At 38.1% G+C, this 18,718-nt stretch overlaps 1 protein-coding gene and 1 long non-coding RNA gene across 5 annotated transcripts in view; one reads left to right on the plus strand and one right to left on the minus strand.

The window, feature by feature from the left end:
* The window catches only part of med13a (mediator complex subunit 13a), a 177,269-nt gene that overhangs the window by 122,488 nt on the left and 36,063 nt on the right, over nt 1-18,718 (minus strand). For all 4 annotated transcript variants that reach the window (XM_069911718.1, XM_069911717.1, XM_069911716.1 and 1 more), the window contains one exon: nt 10,273-10,507. In XM_069911718.1, coding sequence (XP_069767819.1) covers nt 10,273-10,357 — 85 coding nt within the window. In that variant the 5' untranslated portion in view covers nt 10,358-10,507. The remainder of the gene's footprint in view (nt 1-10,272; nt 10,508-18,718) is intronic.
* The window catches only part of LOC138749820 (uncharacterized), a 57,163-nt gene that overhangs the window by 5,852 nt on the left and 32,593 nt on the right, over nt 1-18,718 (plus strand). The gene's annotated exons all lie outside the window — the stretch shown is intronic.

The following is an 18,718-nucleotide window of genomic DNA, read 5'->3' on the forward strand; positions in this document are numbered from 1 at the left end:
CTCTCCAACCAGATCCTCGACTTCCTATCAAACAGTAGGCCAACAGTGAAGATGGGTAGCATTAGCTCCTCACAATTAATATTGGTTCTCGTTAAGAACCTTTGATTGCACAGCCAAGTTCCAACTTCATTTTTAAGTTCACCATATTCATAGGCCAAAGATCACATTCCTGGAAATAAACATTTCCACTGACCCAACATAGAGCAACCCTAAACTTGAACTCAAGTACTACCGTGCACTTCCTTCTCCAGATAATTAGAACACCACTCTTTATGTCAATATACCCCAGTTAACAAAATGCAAATAGAGAAAGTAACAAATTGCATTTTCCCCCAAAACAAACTTTGCATCAATTATCACAAATTTTCAGAAGTTGTATATAAAACTAAAATAATTACAAATTTGAGAATTTGGCAAAAACTTAAGTGAACCTTAGTTGTCATGACAATGTCATAAGATTTAAAGTGCTGGAAATAGCATAAATTACACACTCAAAATAAATTCCTTTAATTTAACAAACTTTACATTATTTTGATTAGTCTTCAGGTTCAATTCTATTTTTTTTCAAACTCTTAATTGTCATTTGTATATTTCAGCGGTAAAACAGGAACTTTTTGCCTCAGGCAGCTGCAGAAGCGAAGATGTTGGGTGTATTTAAGGCAGAGATTAACTGGTATTTATTAGTCAAGGTGCCAAGGGTTATGGGGAGAAAGCTAGGGAGTGGGGCTGAGTGGGAGGATGGATCAGCTCATAATAGAATGGTGAAACAGACTATGGCCCTACTTCTGATCCTACATCTTACAATCTTATGAATATTTTTCACAGCATCATTTCCCCACAGCTTATTTCATTACAAATCTGGCTCAAAGATTTTTGTTTTCAAACTGAAGAATACAAAAAAAGCTTCCCACAGAGGAGCAAGATAAATCAAATAGGTTTATAAATGGATGGAACAGAGTACATACATGACATCACATACAACCCAGAGATTCTTTTTTCCTGCAGGCGAGGCACAAATTGATAGTGAAAAAACTGTACCCAACATACACATACAAACAAAATGTAAACAAACTGACTGCAATGCAGAGAGGGAAAAAATCAATAAAACGCAAGAATAAGTGGCTGCTGTATCACTGCAGCCAAATCCACATACATTCGGTGTCTCTGAAGTGACAATCTTTTGCTTTTCTTTCTCTTATTGTTGGTGGCAGTGGGCAATGCTTATAGCACCAGAGTACCTTTAAGGCAGCCAGACGTTGATGAATTTTGAGTATAATTACATTTTGTGTATTACTAAAGGAATGTTGATTAGATGAAGGTTATCTATTTGCCATCTTCCCCATAAACTTGTTAAAATATGTAAAAAATCAAAGACAGTGGGAACCCACCTACTCAGTTTCATCTCATGCATGGGAGTAACACTGAATTAACCAGTGGGAATTAGAGTTAAAAGCCCAAAACAAGATTTTGGAATAAAAGTACATTGACCTTGTGCACCCAAAAACTAACTCCAATTCTGCTTTCCTTTTTCAACTTGTGGTAATATTTTTAAAAATGATTTTAAGTTTTATGAGAATAGATTTCAACTAAAAGTGTGCAATTTTGCTAATACAATTTCTTAAAATTATAAGCACTAAAATTGATTTAAAGTAGTAAAAAATGTAATTTTAGACCACCAGAACCAAAGGAGAAAATTTGTCAACATAGACTCCTCCCCATTATGGTTTTCAGTAGAGGAATAAAATTAGCTCCCTATCACCTTCCACAGCAAAATATATCAAAGCCAAAGATTGATGCATATCCCCATGTTATAACTGGGAAAGAACAAAGCTGCAAGGAAACTGGGTTTCCTTGCAGTTTTGATGAGAGCTGCCCGCCAATTGCTCACATAAACAGTCCTTCCTTGAAGCCTACTTTGTCATGTAGCCAACTTCAAAGGTACAAGAATCTGCCTCAAATAACAAGTTTCTACCTTTACAATGTGGTGATTACATACCGTATTTGACAGCATATAGGACCCAATGGCATAAAGAATGCCCCTCGACCCCATTTTTAGCGAGTCTCATGAAAAATTTGTTTTAGCGTATTTACCTCATTCAATTTGCTCCCTCCTTTTTACAGTGCTTTGAGGGGAGTGCTGGGCCTCAATGAACAGGCTCTGTTCGACAAGCGAAGGGACCCCCAAGCAAATTGAGGCACGGGAACAGGTGGCAGTGCCTCATTCAATCTGTTTGGGGAGCTGTGGTCATCAAAGAAAGCCTGACCATTGAGTCCCAGTGCTCCCCCAAAGAACTGCACTGTGGGAAGAGAGCAAACAACAGGAAGGAGGGAGTGAAAGAAGGAAGAGAGAGAGCTGGCAGATGGGAAGGGAGAGAGCCAAGTGTTACTGGAGGAAGTGAGTGGCAGAGACAACTCCAAAAAGCACAGGTGAGAAGTTTGAGCACTTTCCTCTTGCAAAATGGCAGCACCAAAATATCACCTTCGCATATAGGACCCAGGGTGGTTTTTGAGGTGACTTTTTTTTGGGGGGGGGGGGAGAAAGGGGAGACCTATATAACATCGAATAAGGTAAATACAAATAGTCCACACATCAGTGATAAAGTAGATTTATGTTAAAAATTCAAATCAAGTTGTTCAAGCAATAGCCTTCAAAAATAGACAAAATGTTTGCCAAATCCCTCAAAAAGCATTACTAAGCTATAGCCAAAAAAAATTGTATTAGCTTCAATTATAGATGTCAAATAACTAGATGCAGACAGGCAAATATTGATGTTCTGAGGCATTCACATTTTAAAAATGTTCCCTCTCTTTTTCCTGTTTATTCTGCATTCTCATTCATCATAGAGGCAGATTTTGGGTACCCAAACCAGCAAACATCATTCATCCTAGAGGCAGAGTTGGGTTACCCAAACCAGCAAATATCATTCATCCTAGAGGCAGAGTTGGGTTACCCAAACCAGCAAACATCATTCATCCTAGAAGCAGAGTTGGGTTACCCAAACCAGCAAACATCATTCATCCTAGAGGCAGAGTTGAGTTACCCAAACCAGCAAACATCATTCATCCTAGAAGCAGAGATGGGTTACCCAAACCAGCAAACATCATTCATCCTAGAGGCAGAGTTGGGTTACCCAAACCAGCAAACATCATTCATCCTAGAAGCAGAGTTGGGTTACCCAAACCAGCAAACATCATTCATCCTAGAGGCAGAGTTGGGTTACCCAAACCAGCAAACATCATTCATCCTAGAGGCAGAGTTGGGTTACCCAAACCAGCAAACATCATTCATCCTAGAGGCAGAGTTGGGTTACCCAAACCAGCAAACATCATTCATCCTAGAGGCAGAGATGGGTTACCCAAACCAGCAAACATCATTCATCCTAGAGGCAGAGTTGGGTTACCCAAACCAGCAAACATCATTCATCCTAGAGGCAGAGTTGAGTTACCCAAACCAGCAAACATCATTCATCCTAGAAGCAGAGATGGGTTACCCAAACCAGCAAACATCATTCATCCTAGAGGCAGAGTTGGGTTACCCAAACCAGCAAACATCATTCATCCTAGAAGCAGAGTTGGGTTACCCAAACCAGCAAACATCATTCATCCTAGAGGCAGAGTTGGGTTACCCAAACCAGCAAACATCATTCATCCTAGAAGCAGAGTTGGGTTATTCATACCCTACTAGTTCAGGCCTCTGCTCAATCATTTAAACTGACTGAATTTCAAAGCAGATGCAAAAATAAGTCAACAGGGCAGATGTTGAAAGAAAATCTGAAATTAAACAGATATTCTCTGAGCTTCGCATCATCTCCAGAATCCCATATGATATAATTCCAGTAGTAAACCATCAGTACATCCAACTCCTCATCTTTCAGCTGGTCATGACTGGCAAAAATAAAGTGGTACATAACATTGCAAGAGCAAAGAAAACAAACCATCTTGGTATTGTATTGTGTTATGTTTCCTCCAGTTACCAGTCAGACTACAACTGGAATAGCAATCTCTTTAGGAAGACTGCAGCATTAGAAATGTGCAGAACAGATTTCCCAAAATGAATTCAAGGGATGAAATACTAATTATGTAAATAGGAAGCTAAAGGTAGGATTATCTTTGAGAATCGGTGAAGAGATCTGAGATTTTTTTCTTGTGGACTGGTGTAGAACAATGAGAATGAATGGTAGAAAACAAAAACAAAAATTGATTATGCTCTGAAATGCAACATTTGGGTAGTAGTGGAAGACACACATGAAAGAATTTGCAGGGATACATTGAGTTACAAGACTAGGATGGGAGAGCACAGGGAAAAAAAACTGAACAATGACCTTGCTCAAACAAGGAGAAAACAAAGAGACTCTGTAGGTCTGGCAACATCCATGAAGAGAAATGAACAGTCAACATTTTAGGTTAGATTCTTTTTTTCAAAACTAGAATTTTAAGCATATAAGGTGGGGGAGTGGCCAAGACGTGATAGGATACTGAAGAAAAAGGCGAGAGAGATGGAATGACAAGGGAAATAGATTGCTTTTCATTTTTCTCTTACTCCTTTACCTACTCTCACACTTACTTTCTCTCAATCTACCTGCCACCCCCCACACTCTCAAATACACAGTGGTCTCTTTCAAGTTTAAAATCTGACTACATGTGCAACCAGATAAAAGTGTTTTCTGGACCACAGTGCACACACAATAAATACATAGCATATATCACATATTATGTTATTCCTCCCTCCACCTCTCCTACCTTTTCAAGGCCCCTTCCTAGCCCTTCCCCTTTCCCCCCACCCCCCACATTCTGTACTTGTTATCTTCCTTTCCAATCCTAGTCTTATAACCCAAAAGGTTGACTGTCTATTTCACATCATGGATGCTGGGAAACCTGTAGAGTCCTTCCAGCTCCTCATGTTTATTCAAGATCTCAACATCTGAAGTTCCCGATTTTCAAGTTTAATTACATTTCATAAGAGCTATCACAGACTCAACATGGCCTAGTGACCTCACTCTGTGAATCTGATTCAGGTGTTTATGATTTTAGAGAATTTGGAGAATTGCATACCAGCTGAAGTTGGCCAACTTGAATAGGAACATTACAATTCCATGTTTTATCAATTTCATGTGATACATTCCGAGATAGTGCTGCATCTTCTTGCAATAATTTGAATTAAAAACCAGCTCTAGCAGAGGAATTCTAGATTCCAATATTACAGACCAATTAGCAAAAAGCTAAAACCTGCTCAATGAATCTCAAGGTAATGCTCTGCAATAACCTGCAACAAATCCATCTATTTATTTTGATCAGTTGAAAATGCACAGAAGGATGCTTAAATCAGTGGTCATTAAGCAGAGCAAATACATTCCTCTATTCTCCAAAGTCCATCTTATAGCATTACTTGACAGCACATAACTAATTAATGTTTCCTGATTTGAGCTTAGCGAGTGATGCTTTTCACACATGGATATACTGAGAATGACAAATCAAAAAATCAAAACCTTATGCTACAAAAGTTTAATTACATTCACTGACTAAAATTATTCAATCTTCCATTCCTGGAAAACCCAAAATACTTATAACTAAAATGGAAGCAAATTAATGAATTTTGTGAACATCAGGTATGTTCAGGCTACTTTCAGGTTCAGAACCTGGAGTGAGGTTCAGCATCTCTAAGCTCAAGAACAGTCTCTTTCCAACAGCCATCAGCCACTTAAACCTTCCTGCTCTACCTTCATCATAACACTATTTCAAGACCAAAGATATCCCTCACTAAGTTCAGCCTTTTTTTTTTTGGCACCAAAGCCAACTGGGAATATTTTCCCCCCTCTTACTTAGGATTTTTCATCCTGATTTTTTTTATTATTCTGTGATCCCATCCAGTGTAACAAGAGTGCAGACAATTTGATGCAAATGCAAGTCAAAGTCCAGAAATCCAGACCATTGAGAATCCGGACTCCTTGAAAATTCTCTGCTGTAATCCAAAACAGGCTTCTCAAAACTATGCTTTTGTCAAGCACCACAGTTCCAGAGTGGCAACAAGAATGCAAGAAAGTTCAAAAATGCAAAATGCAAGTATTTTGCAAAATGTTTCATTAATAAACTATCAGAATTTACCTGTTTATTCTCCTTAAATTTGAATTTTAAATGTACGGTCCAAGAAACCAGAAAATCCTACATTTCTAGACCAACCCAATTCCGAGCATTCTGGATTTTAGGACTTTTACTATACTCTCATCTATATTTAAAAAGTTAATCAACATTGAGATTGTTTTTTTAGACATTCAAGGATATGAAACAAATGTTTCTATTAACTCATTGTTAATTTTTCAATCATAATCTCTGGGGTTGCATTGAACTTCCGCAAATCCTACTTGATCAAATGATTTTTGTAAAAGATTTTTTCAAATTTGTAGTAACTGAGGTCAACATTTTATAATTTGAGCACATTTTTTCAATAGTGTCCAGTTCATCTTGATGAATTTATATTTCTCTAGACAGTTCAACTATAATTTTAAAAATTAATTTCTCTAAAAATAGCACCAAAAGCAAATCTGAACTTTGGCCTGCACCCATCACATACATTCTCTTTGTTCTTTCCATCATTCCTCGTCTCATTCTCCACACTATGTTATTCCCACTTGGGTCCAGGAACACTCGAGTGATACATGAACTGTTTCTCCTTGCGGATGCTCCCTGTTGAGTTTCCCCAGCATTTTTCAATTTTATTTTAGATTCCCAGCATCTACAGTTTTTGACTTTAAGCATTTGTCCTAGTTGGTGTAAGTGTTTATTTAAATGAATCAAAACAAATTTCAAAGATAAAGATAATTGAGAGAATAAAAGTTAGAGATCTTCCCCAGGGCCAAAAAGAATTGCCAAAAAAAATACTGCAAATGAGAAAGCTTCACAAGATCCAAGCTGGTTGTAGGTGGCATACATGCAAGTTTGACTATAGCAACTAATGTACACTCTGTGGGAAATAAAGGGACTCAAAGAAAAGCATTTTTTAATGCATTAACTACTTTTGCAAACACAATTTTTTACCTTGATATTAACAGGCTACAAATTTTCTACAAAGTCCACCTTCCTTTACCCAAACCTAGATCTTCTTCCACTTATCAAAAGAAACATTTAGTTTTAATAAAACTAAACAATGGATTTAGTTACTAGCCATAAACAACCCACTGTGGCCTACCTATGATATCAAATAACATTTTCATCTAGTCTCCCATTAACTCTGAATGAAATGCAACAGTATGTACCAGTTATATCAAGGTGGTGGTCTCAAAGGCCTTCCACAATCTATACTTGAGGAACATAATGTACCAGTAATACTATTCAGTTTCCTAGGTTAGTCAAGTTCCAAAAGTACACCACATCCACTTTAAAAACTAACTTTACCACTGCTACTGCAATGTGATGGATGGGCCTTGCCTTCAACCAAACAGCCCCGAATGAATTCCAACATCTTCAACAAAAGGTTGAAGGCCCCAAATTCCCACATCCTGCAATCCACCTCCTGGCCAAGACACATCAAATTCAGTACAGTTTTCAATGCAACACAAACTGAAGATCAAGACTTCAGATTTTCCACCAAACTAATGGTCAACAGGACAACAATTACTGCTCTCCTATATACTTTAGAGACATGAACTGCTTGAAGCAGCCATCTTAAGGCACTTAAAAGATACCAAAGCAGTCCCCACAAAACTGTTCAATTCACCACTGCAAAGAAGTTCCAATTACACTTTCTTAGTAGACCACAATTACATCCAGCACCAGATTCAAACAAATACTCCAAGCCATCATGGAAAAAGGTTACCAGTCAGAAAGAGGAAAAGTACACAAGGCCTTTGGAAAAAAAAATACACATTTTCCATTAATAAGCATCTCCAGGTCACCACTTAAGATGATAGAATATTCAAAATACCTCAAAAGATCCTCATTCAATACAAGAAAAAGGAGTGCACCATCTCAAATTAACCACCTGTTTGCCTGCAGGCAGGTCTGCTCTGAAGGCTAAAACAGATGGAAGTCACCCCCACCCCACCCCCCTCCCAAAGGGCTGCTTTAATAGTACCATTTATAAAATGCACAATACTCAACCAGGATATTAAGGTACCTGATAATGACCACCAATGAGAGTTTATTCATTTATCCTTGATATTGACTTGCATTTCCATCACACAGATCCTACAATATCCTGGGAGTCAGCAGTGAGGAGAATCCAAACAGTTCTGGATAGGCAATTGATACGTGTTGATTTGGAAAATGTTGATTTTTTTTTTAATTTACATTATACGGTTTTTTTTGTTAAAATGAACAGAACAATCCTATCAGATGTTTAGGAATAAACTAAATGTGCACATTATGGGGTACTGGGGAGAAAACTAAATTTCTCAAACAACATTTTCAGAAAAATACTCAGATGTTTATAATATTATTTCCATGACAATGTTTCAGTAATTAGTCCCATTCAGAAATGTTGATTTCAAGTTCTGTTACAACTCCAATCATGCCTTTGAATGGCAAGGGGACAAAGACTTTGCAAGCCATCATCTAGCACCTATGATGTTTATGTTACTTGCTGGTTAACAAACCATGCCTGAACATAGTCAAGGTCTTGCTGCATGCAGGTGTAGACTGATTCATTTTCTATCTACCAAATTCACTTGCTTTAGCCACCCAAGACATGCTTCCCAATCCTGTGACCTCCACCACCAAGAACAGACAAGTACATGGGGGCACCACCCTCATTTGGAAATGTGACACCAATCCTGCATCATCACAGGGCCCAAAACCTGGATCCCTCTGCACAACAGTACAGTGGAAGTATCTTCACCAGAAGTCAACATTTATTTTGTTAAATAAATGGGAAAAGTCACAGATCCCTGAAAATGGTAGTACAGGTAGGAAAGACAACAAATGGAATGTTTGTCTTCACTAACCATGGCATCGTATACAAGAGCTAGATCACGTTAAATCGATTAGACCACAGATGAGGTATTGCGTGCAGTTCAATACAGACCTCACTACATGAAGGACGCGAGTGTGCTGCGGGTAGTGTAGAGGAGATTCACCAGGATGGTTCCTGGATTGGAACATTTCAGTTACAAGGAGAAACTGGATGAGCCAAGTTTGTTTCCTTCAAAATAAAGGAGGCAGGGAACAACCTGATAGCAGATAAATTCATTATTCCTTGACAGGAGTCTCCCAAGAGCATAGCTCGAAGGTGAGAGGTAGATTTAAATGGAATCTGAGGGGTAATTTCCACACCCATCTACCACACACACACACCCACCCATACCCACAGAGGAGGCGGTGGCAGTTAAAATCAGAAATGCCCTACCTCAACTGCTGAATGCAGGCATTCTCATTTCATTAAGCAAAACCTCAACAATGAGTTTGAATTGCCAGAGAAAGCTACAGATCTAAAGCAGGTAAATGAGTTTAGAATAAATGGATATAACTGGACAGTGGACCATTTCAATTTTGTACAACTCTAAGGCTACCCAACAAGGAATAAAATCTTACAAACTATTAACCTCATCTTTGCTTAAAGCAACACAAATTTCGTTCATGAGGCCAATAAGGCTGACTGAAAAGGTTTGGCAAAATGTTTAAAAAGCACTTCAAGCAGGAGAAATACATCTGGATGCTTAAGATGGTGCAAATAAACAATTTCTTTTGAACACTCAAAAAGTAGTAAACAAAGGGTTATTTAGTGAATTTCACCACATGTAGCATTCATTTAACAGCATCAATAATAAAGAGAAGAAAGAAATTGCTAGAAATCAGTCAGTGGAAAGAGATCACATCCTCTTCAGAAATGATCCTATTACAGAGACGCAATAATTTTAAAAATAAAAAGCAACTACTGGACTGGAGCAGGCTACTTTTCAACTTTAGAGTTGTTTAAGACAGCGGGAAATAAACTGGAGTCAAGAGTTAGAAAAAAATAAAATTTTTATTGAGCTTATCAGAGTTTACCATTTGTTTCTACAAAGCCACCTATGTGGAGAAAATTTTAAGATGTTTAGCATTGGCATGGACCAATAATTTCAAACAAAATCGACAGCAAAAAGTTTTTCCTTTGTGTTTTACCCACCCATTACATGTCACACCCCATCTCCATACATTATCCAGTCATTTGTTAGATGCTGCTGTAGACCTCATCCAAATAGCAACTCCATGATACTCCAAGACTATTAAGAGATTTGATAGAAATCACAGATCATAAAAATGATATTTAAGAGTCAACTTCAGAGCCATTTTTATTCTCACCTTTGAGCTCATGATGAATGAGATCTGCAAAATTTGGCACTTCGCCCCACCAGAAAATCCAAAGCTCTCTATGTCCTGGTGTCATATCCCTTCGCCAGACACAAAGTACATTAGCCTTCAAGCAACGGCTAAAGCTGCAAAGAAGAGCATCATCTTCAGCCACCGGGATGACAAGTGGTGTCCCGACAGGACTTTGCCATGAATAACGGCGCCATTTAATCCCAGGCAGATCAGCCTAGAGAGAAACAGAAACAAGTTACCACAATAACTAATTGACTGCCCAGAGTAATTTGTTGTACAATAGAAACCAACATAATCCAGTGCAAAGGCAGCATCCAAAATATCAAGACATTTGGTTTCCAGTCCTAACAATAGGTTCTTTGATAGATTGTGGTTTGCATTCCTATGTTTTAACATTTCAAAACTACTTCATCAGCTGGTCACGGCCAGAAAAAAAATTGGTAATATTTTCCCCCCCACATTCAGCCATTAATCTATTGGAGAATACGCCAGTTAAGGGATCAGTTAGTGACCTAGGAGGCAATAAAATATTCAACTAAAATATTAATCAATGTGAAAAGCACAAAATAAACATGGATAAAGTACAATATGGGATTATAACCAAATTCAGCTCCTCGTGCATAACGAACAAAATTTGGTCTGGGCACCTGCTTGCCAAAATTGACAGAAAAATCAACATGCAATAATAGCAGACATTGTATATCCACCTTCCCTGTGATTCAATGACCGAATAGCAATTATTATCTGATACTTAACTGAAGAAAGTCTCCTCCACAGGTACTGGAGAACCAGAATGATTTTAGTTGGAGAAGGAAATAAAAGACCAACTGTTGAAAATTGTAAAAATGAATGAAATTAATTTTAGCTCAATACAATATCAGAGTGTTGAATCTGACCAAAGCAAATTATGAAGCCATAAAGATACCAGAGACTGCAGATGCTGGAATCTAAACACAATTTGCTGGAGAGACTCAGCAGGTCAGCAACAGCGGAAAAAACCTGTCCTCTACACTGGTTTCTGTACTTCATTTTCTCAGTCTTGATCAAGAGGTTTGGCTCAATAAGTCAACCATTCTTTGCCCCCACCCACCCCCTCTAGCAAATTGGGTTTGGTTCATGAAGCTGAGACATTTGTTCACAATAGTGGACTGAGAAGCTACATTTAAAAGGACAGAAAACAATAGTAGATCGGGAAACTACATTTAAAAGGACAATAAACAAGCAAAAGTATTGTACAAATCCACACAAAGGATAAAAGGAAAAGTTGTGCTGTCATGGTTTGGAGATAAAAACTTGTAATGTTGCCAATAAATGCAGAAAGTTTGAGGATTGGGAAAATGTCAGTATTCAGCCAAGGAGGACCAAGGCATTGAGAAAGGGAAAGTAGAATGAGAGGCAAATGCAAAACAGATTATAACATCCTCAGTCTTTACAGAATTTTTAAAAAGCACATGAGATTAAATAAATTAAATAAAAGATGCAGAAAGCCACCCAGTGCAGTCCAACATTTTTAAAACAAAGGAACACAAAAAAATTTAAAAATGATAAAATTGAAAACCAAACCAAAAAAAAACACATCTAAGAGTTTTAAAGGTGGCAGCTATAGGGAAAACTTCTATACTTCACAGAACAATTCCTATGGGTTAAAATAAAAACAGTGCTCGAGAAACTGAGTAGGTCAAACAGTGTACTTTATGTAGCAAAGATAAAAGATACATAACCAACATTTCAGACTTGAGCCCTTCATCAAGATTATAAACCTTGATATCTTGATGAAGGGCTCAAGCCCGAAACATTGGTTATGAATCTATCTTTGCTACATAAAGTACACTTTGACCTGCTGAGTATTGTGTTTTCACTTTATCACAGTCTCATATTTTAACTAACCATAGGTTGAAAGGTAGCCAGTGTAATCCTACTACAGTAAAATCCCGGTTATCCAGAATTCAAGAAATCAGCAACCTCAAGCAAATGGCAAAAAAAATTGCAGAAAATAAATGGGTAAAAAATATGGAAGTTTAAAATTGGCATGCCTCGCCATTAGCTCTCTATTCACTCAACACAGTCTCAACCAACTGGAAAACTCGCTAATCCGGCATCTACCAATCCCCATAGGCCACAGATACCAGGTGTTTTACTGTATTTTAATGTAAAGAGAAAAACAAGAATTTATAGACTTGAATGCCCAAGTAGGTTCTAGTATGTTCACCACTATTACTAAGCAAGTGTTAACAGGACATTTGCAAGTTATAGGATTATTAATCCTGGGAAAACAGATTGATAAAATGCAAAAAAAAAATCACATTTGACAAATCCAGTGCAATTTTACAGTAAGATTATCAAACCAGCTGACATTGAATTTAGACTTTCTGAAAGCCTTCAATTACAAGATACTTTTTCTCATCAAACAAAATTAAAACTTATGGTTCCAAATTGCCAGATTTTTTTTTAAAAAGTACTACTAGATGTCCCAAGCAAGGTTTATCGCCTCATTTCTAAGGGAGGGGTCCCACTTCTTGAGCACAAATTGGGCTGCATGCAATAGGGGAAAAGATAGGAGAGTTTATATACAAATGGAACATTAATTTAAAAAAAATAACCCATAATAAAACGTGTGCCAGACGTGGCAAAGAATAAATCGATGTATTGGATTGAAGGTGGGGATATCTCCTAAAACCCATTTGACCCAGAACAATTTAATACCACTACTCTGGGTTAAAAGATCCTGGACACCTGGTGCCAGAAAGGGGTCCAGTATATCAAGGATTATTACCATCAAAGGAAACTTGTCATTCGAGCAGTTGAGGACCAAATATGAATTATCAAACAGAACATTCTTCTGCTTTCTGCAATTAAGATCTTTCCTAAGGGATAAACTGGGGCCAACAATGACACTGGCTGACTGTAATGACACGAAGATTCTAATTCAAAAGGGGAATGTCTAAGATGCATTCCATATTTTAAGTGAAAGCTGGTCAAGGGAAAGATGGGAGTCAGACTAGGGCTCAACAATTTCTTACATCAATTATACCTCATACCACAAAAATTGCACAAGTCATTTTGGAAATGTACTTTAGGTGTGGTGTGGTGGTTGGAACCTTTATCCATTCAACCTGGCTGTGTACAAGAGTGAGATCCTTTTGGGAAGACCTGGGGGACATTGTGAAAAAGATTACAAAAGTGGATTTTCCAAAGGATCTGGAGTTTTACCTTCTGGGGGACATGGCAGGGATGGGGGGGGGGGGGGGGGGGAGAAAAGAGTCCAGTTTAGACTATTCAAACACCAAATTCAGTTTGTGAAGGTCACCTTGTCAGTAGCCAGGAAGTGTTTAGCAGTTAAATACATTAAATATCAGGTAAATAACGCACGATAAAATACATAAAAATCGCTTACAATTTCAGGACAAGATATGACATTCTTTTAAGTGTAGCAACCTTATCTGAAGCACATTGGTGCCCCCCATCCCCATTCCGGTTAAGAGAAAAGAAACGATTTGTCCCAGCAGGTAAATGGCCAAGAGTGTGAACTCAGGGATGTGGCACAAATGACACTTTTTTTCTCCCCACCCAACCAAATTTTTATTTAACATTCAGGGTTCTCTCACCTTAAGGGGGATCATTGATTTCACCAGTATTTAATATGGTTTTTGTATTCTTATATTTTTGTGTAATTTATGGGATGGGGACGAGGAAAATGGACTCTAAATCATATTGTGTAGAAAAAGAATATAATGCATTGTTTATTGAATTTACATGAGTATTTGAAAAATCAAAAATAAAATATTCAAAAAATATTCATGGTTCCAAGTGTAATAAAATGACAAGGACTGAAGATTGATAAAAGGAACAGGTAATTTTTTAGGTTGAAGGTTGCAACTAATGGGATGCCACAAGGTTTTGCATTGGGACCAAATGTTCTCCATCTATAATCAATAACGCACAAGAGAATCAAGGTGGGACATATCCAAGTTAGTTAATGATACAGTACACACTAACAGATAGTCTTGTGACAGTGAAAAGGAGCTTCACGTGAATAGGGGCCCAGCAAATGAGCAAGCAAGGACATTGCAGATGAAACAATGAAGGAAAGTGCAAGAGGTCATCTATTTTGCTTAAAGGTCAAGAAAGCCATCGATGTTCAGAGGGATCCAAGTGTCCTCATATACAAATCACAAATTGCTGGTTCAATCAGCAATTGAAAAGGCAGGGTTGGCTGTTACTGCAAGAAAATTGGAGTACAAGTGCAGAGACAGCTTGTTCCAATTATATGCAGTTCTGGCAAAATAATATCTGGAATACTGTGCACAGATCTGGTCTTCATACTCAAGGAAATATGGATTTGTGATAGAACATGCAAGAAAGGTTCATCAGTCAGATTTCTGGCAGTGACATCGTCTTAAGACATTAAGCAGACTTTTCGAATGAGTAGCAAACTCATTGAGACACAAAAGATTCACAAGAAGCTCAATTGGGTGTTTTATGCTTTTTCTGGTTAGACCATTTAAAATCGGCCTCAAAGGGTCTGCGATTCAGGATAAACAAGATTTTTTTTCCCCTACGAGAGGCAATGAATCTGAAATTCACCAAGGTGGGCACAGAGGTTAATCATGATGTTCAAAATTGATTGTTTTTTTTTATATTAAGGGAATCATGGCTGTGCCATTAGTACAGAGAAGCAGCACTAAAAAATTACCGTAGTTATATTATTGAACGGCAGATGTGCCAAAAAACTGCTTTTTTTCTGTTTATTATTTGTATATAAAGTCAAACACAGGTTCATGATTGCATCCAGGATGAAGACTTCCATGCCAGATCATCAAAGATGTCCTCTTTCTCCAAACAACAGGGCTTTCCCTCTACCAGCATCAACTCCGCACTCAACCTCACATCTTCCATTACCCCGCACATCTGCCCTGGCCTTCTCTGTCCCCACGTGCAACAAGGACAGGATTCCTCTTGTCCTCATCTACTACCACACCAGTCTCAACATCCAACACATCCTTCTCTGCCTTTTCCACCACCTACATGATCCCATCACTAAACACATATTTCCCCCCCTCTGCCTTCTTCATGGACTGCTCCCTCCATGACTCACTTGTCTATTCATTCCTCCCTACCAATTGTTCCCTCTGGACCTACCCTGTGACAGAAGGAGATGTTCCACTTGCACCCACACCTCCTCCCTCAGTGCCATTTGAGGCCCCAAACCGTCCTTCCAAGTGAAGCCACATTTCACTTGTGAATCTGCAGAGGTCATCTACTGCATCCGGTGATCCCGCTGTGGTCTCCCCTACATCAGAAAGACTGGACACAAACTGGGAGATTGCTTTATTGAACACCTTGGCTCTGACCGCCGCAATAACATGGACCTCCCATTTAAATTCTCCATCCCATTCCCTTGCTGACAATGGTCTCATGCACTCCCAGACTAAGACTACATGTAAATTGGAGGAACAACACCTTATCTTCTGACTTGGCACCCTCCAACTGATGACATTAAGTTAGACTTCTCTGGCTTTCATTTAAACCACCACCCCCCCATCCCGACTCTCCATTCACAAAGTCATGATAAATTCCATCTCCTCCCTTATCAAAACCAATTAACACCTTTTGCTGGTGTTGATTCCTCCCCCTTCATTTGGATTCTGAGACTTGGTTTTTTTTTCCTTGAAGGGCTCAGGCCCGAAATGTCGGCAATATATCTTTGTCTCCTATTGATTCTGAAAAGACCAGCTGAGTTCCTCCAGCATCTCGGTGTGTTTCCTACAATCACAGCGTCTATAGCCCTTCGTGTTTCACTTCATGTTAGCTTTGCCAAGTTTAGCTCCAATGGAATTTATAAACTCACTGACATCACCATCATTGTTTGGCTGAAAAAGGGAAATAATAAGTCAAAATGCAGGATGTAGACAGAGATTCTGATTGGTAGGTACCAGAACAACAATCTTGCTCTCTATGTTAAGACTAAGGAGCTTATGGTGGATTTGGGGAAGGGAGAGTGGAGGGACAGCAGAGAAGAGGAATTGTACCTTCAAGTTCCTGGGAGTCTACAGGTCAGAGAATGCTTCCTGGAGCCAGCACATCAACGGAACACTTTTTTTAAAAAAAGTCTGAGCAGATTTTGCATGTCATGTACTCTATCAAACTTCTGCAGATGCTCTATAGAAAGCATCACTGCCTGGTTTGTTAATTCAAGTGCCCAGGAACACAGAAGGCTGCAGAAGATAGTAAACATTACCAGATCTATCACAGGCTCCAACTGCCCATGAAATGCTCCCTCAAGAAAGCAACCATCATAAAGGATCCCAAACCTTAGTCACAACTTCTTGTCACTGCTACCACAGAAGATTACACTACAGAAACAGACTTTTTGGCCCTTCTAATCCATTTTTTCTGTCTAGTCCAAATGACTTGCACCCAGCCTATAGCCTTCCATATCTTTCCCATCAGGTATTGTCCAAGTTCTTCTTAAATGTTAAAATACCTTTGGGAAGAGCATATACAATCTCAAAGTCAAGCACCTTTTGGTTCAAGAACATTTTTTAAATCCAGCAGCCATCAGGCTTGAACCTTCCTTTAATATCCCAAACAAACTACTCTGGGGCCACAAAAAGACCTGTCTGCACCTTTTGCATTTTAAATGGAGACAGGCCCTTCCAGCCCAGATCCCATTTCAAAACACCATTTTCTTGCACCAACTCAATATCTTTCTATCCTTTATATTTATTATCTCTTTCCGTACTAGAATTATTTAACGTGTAGTGCCTGTTTGGCTTCAGCAATTTTGTTGCATATGTGCATTTTACAATGATAAACTCATTATAGTAATTCTGCTCGACAAATGAAAATTACTGCAGTAAATTCAAATCCATATAGAAAAGCCATCAGAAGTATAATCTGCTCCTTGCTCCATTAAGTAGGAATTGACCTGTCCTTCAGACTTCAAAAGTCAGAACTGATCAACTCAACTGAAACAAGTAGATTCAATAAATCAATGGTAATATTATAGCACGAGTGAAGTCATTAAAGTCAGGATTTATTAGCATGAACAAGTCATGAAATGCGGTGTTTTGCGGCAGCGTCATAGAGCAAACATTCATATTATAACCATCTTACAACATTACAATAAAAAAATAATGCACAACCCATATGCTTATGAAATGCATACACCTTCTATGAAAGCAACTCGACATCTCCTAACTTCAGAATCTCTTGAAATGGTTTGTCAAATCTTGCAGGCACCTAGTTTGTTCCACAGAAATCAGATTAGCTTCTCTTTCTACTGTAGTTTTTGAACTCTGGTTTAGTCACAAATTAAACACCCAATTAGCTTTATCCACAAGACATAAAAAAGTTACTGATTGAGCCTCTTCAAGTTAACATTGAGTAAGGTTGTGTAGAGAAAACAGGGCAGTGATAAGTGATTTGCATCCAAAATGCAATTTTCTATTAACATGGCAGTCTAAAATAGGACATATTTCTTTCCTCAAATTTTATATTATTTCAAAACAGACCAATCTTTCTCGAGATTCCTAACCAACAAGTGAATATTTCACAGTAAAATAAAGCTCAAGAAAATATTAACATTAGATCCAAAGTGCAATTCCAAAATTTATGTAGATCTTTAACAAGGAGATTAGAGGTTGGGAAAAAATACAAAAATGTCCCATATTCCAAGGATCTTCTAAAAGTTTAAAAGCCTGGAAGACATTTTCACAGCTACAGCTTTTCTCCAAAACTTAAAGGCCTACATTTTTAACTTTTAATTACAGATATTTCTTATTTGCAATACCCACCATAATATTTCTAGCATGTGTTTTAAAGATTTTCAACATTTGTAATACCTTGCTCAAGCCGATTCCTGAACTACTTTTTTTAAAACTGAAAAGAATATTCTGTAACAGCTAATTTCATGCAGTTCTACTCTTACTACAGATATTTGTGGCAACAACAGGTTTAATACCAACTTCTCTAACTGTTTTGGAATGCATTTGTACAGCCAAAAAGCTGCAGAGAACTCCATGTCTGTGTACAACTAAACCGGAATGCTGGGCTGGTGTTCAACCACAGGGTGCTGCACCAGACTACATTATGAATGATTTTACACTTTTGGTCAAAATCCAGAATTATATAAAGAAAATTATGAACAGTTGTCTCTAACAAAGTTTCAGAAATTTTGAAAACAGGAAATTACTCCTAAAATGTTTTGTTGTGCATATCAACACATTAAAAACTATGGAATTTTAATTACAAACTCCTATCCGAAGGTTGTTTACTTAAAGAATATAACTACTGTTGTTTTACAGGCAGATCACTTTCAAATTTATGAATGTAGACCAAGGGTTTGTTTCTGAAATCTCAGTTGGAAAAAAAAACTTCTGGAAGGGATCAACTGAGAGGCGAGCTTCAGTGGGTGGAGTACTTT

Source organism: Narcine bancroftii, chromosome 14, assembly GCF_036971445.1.
Source record: "Narcine bancroftii isolate sNarBan1 chromosome 14, sNarBan1.hap1, whole genome shotgun sequence".
NCBI classification, from domain to species: Eukaryota; Metazoa; Chordata; class Chondrichthyes; order Torpediniformes; family Narcinidae; genus Narcine; species Narcine bancroftii.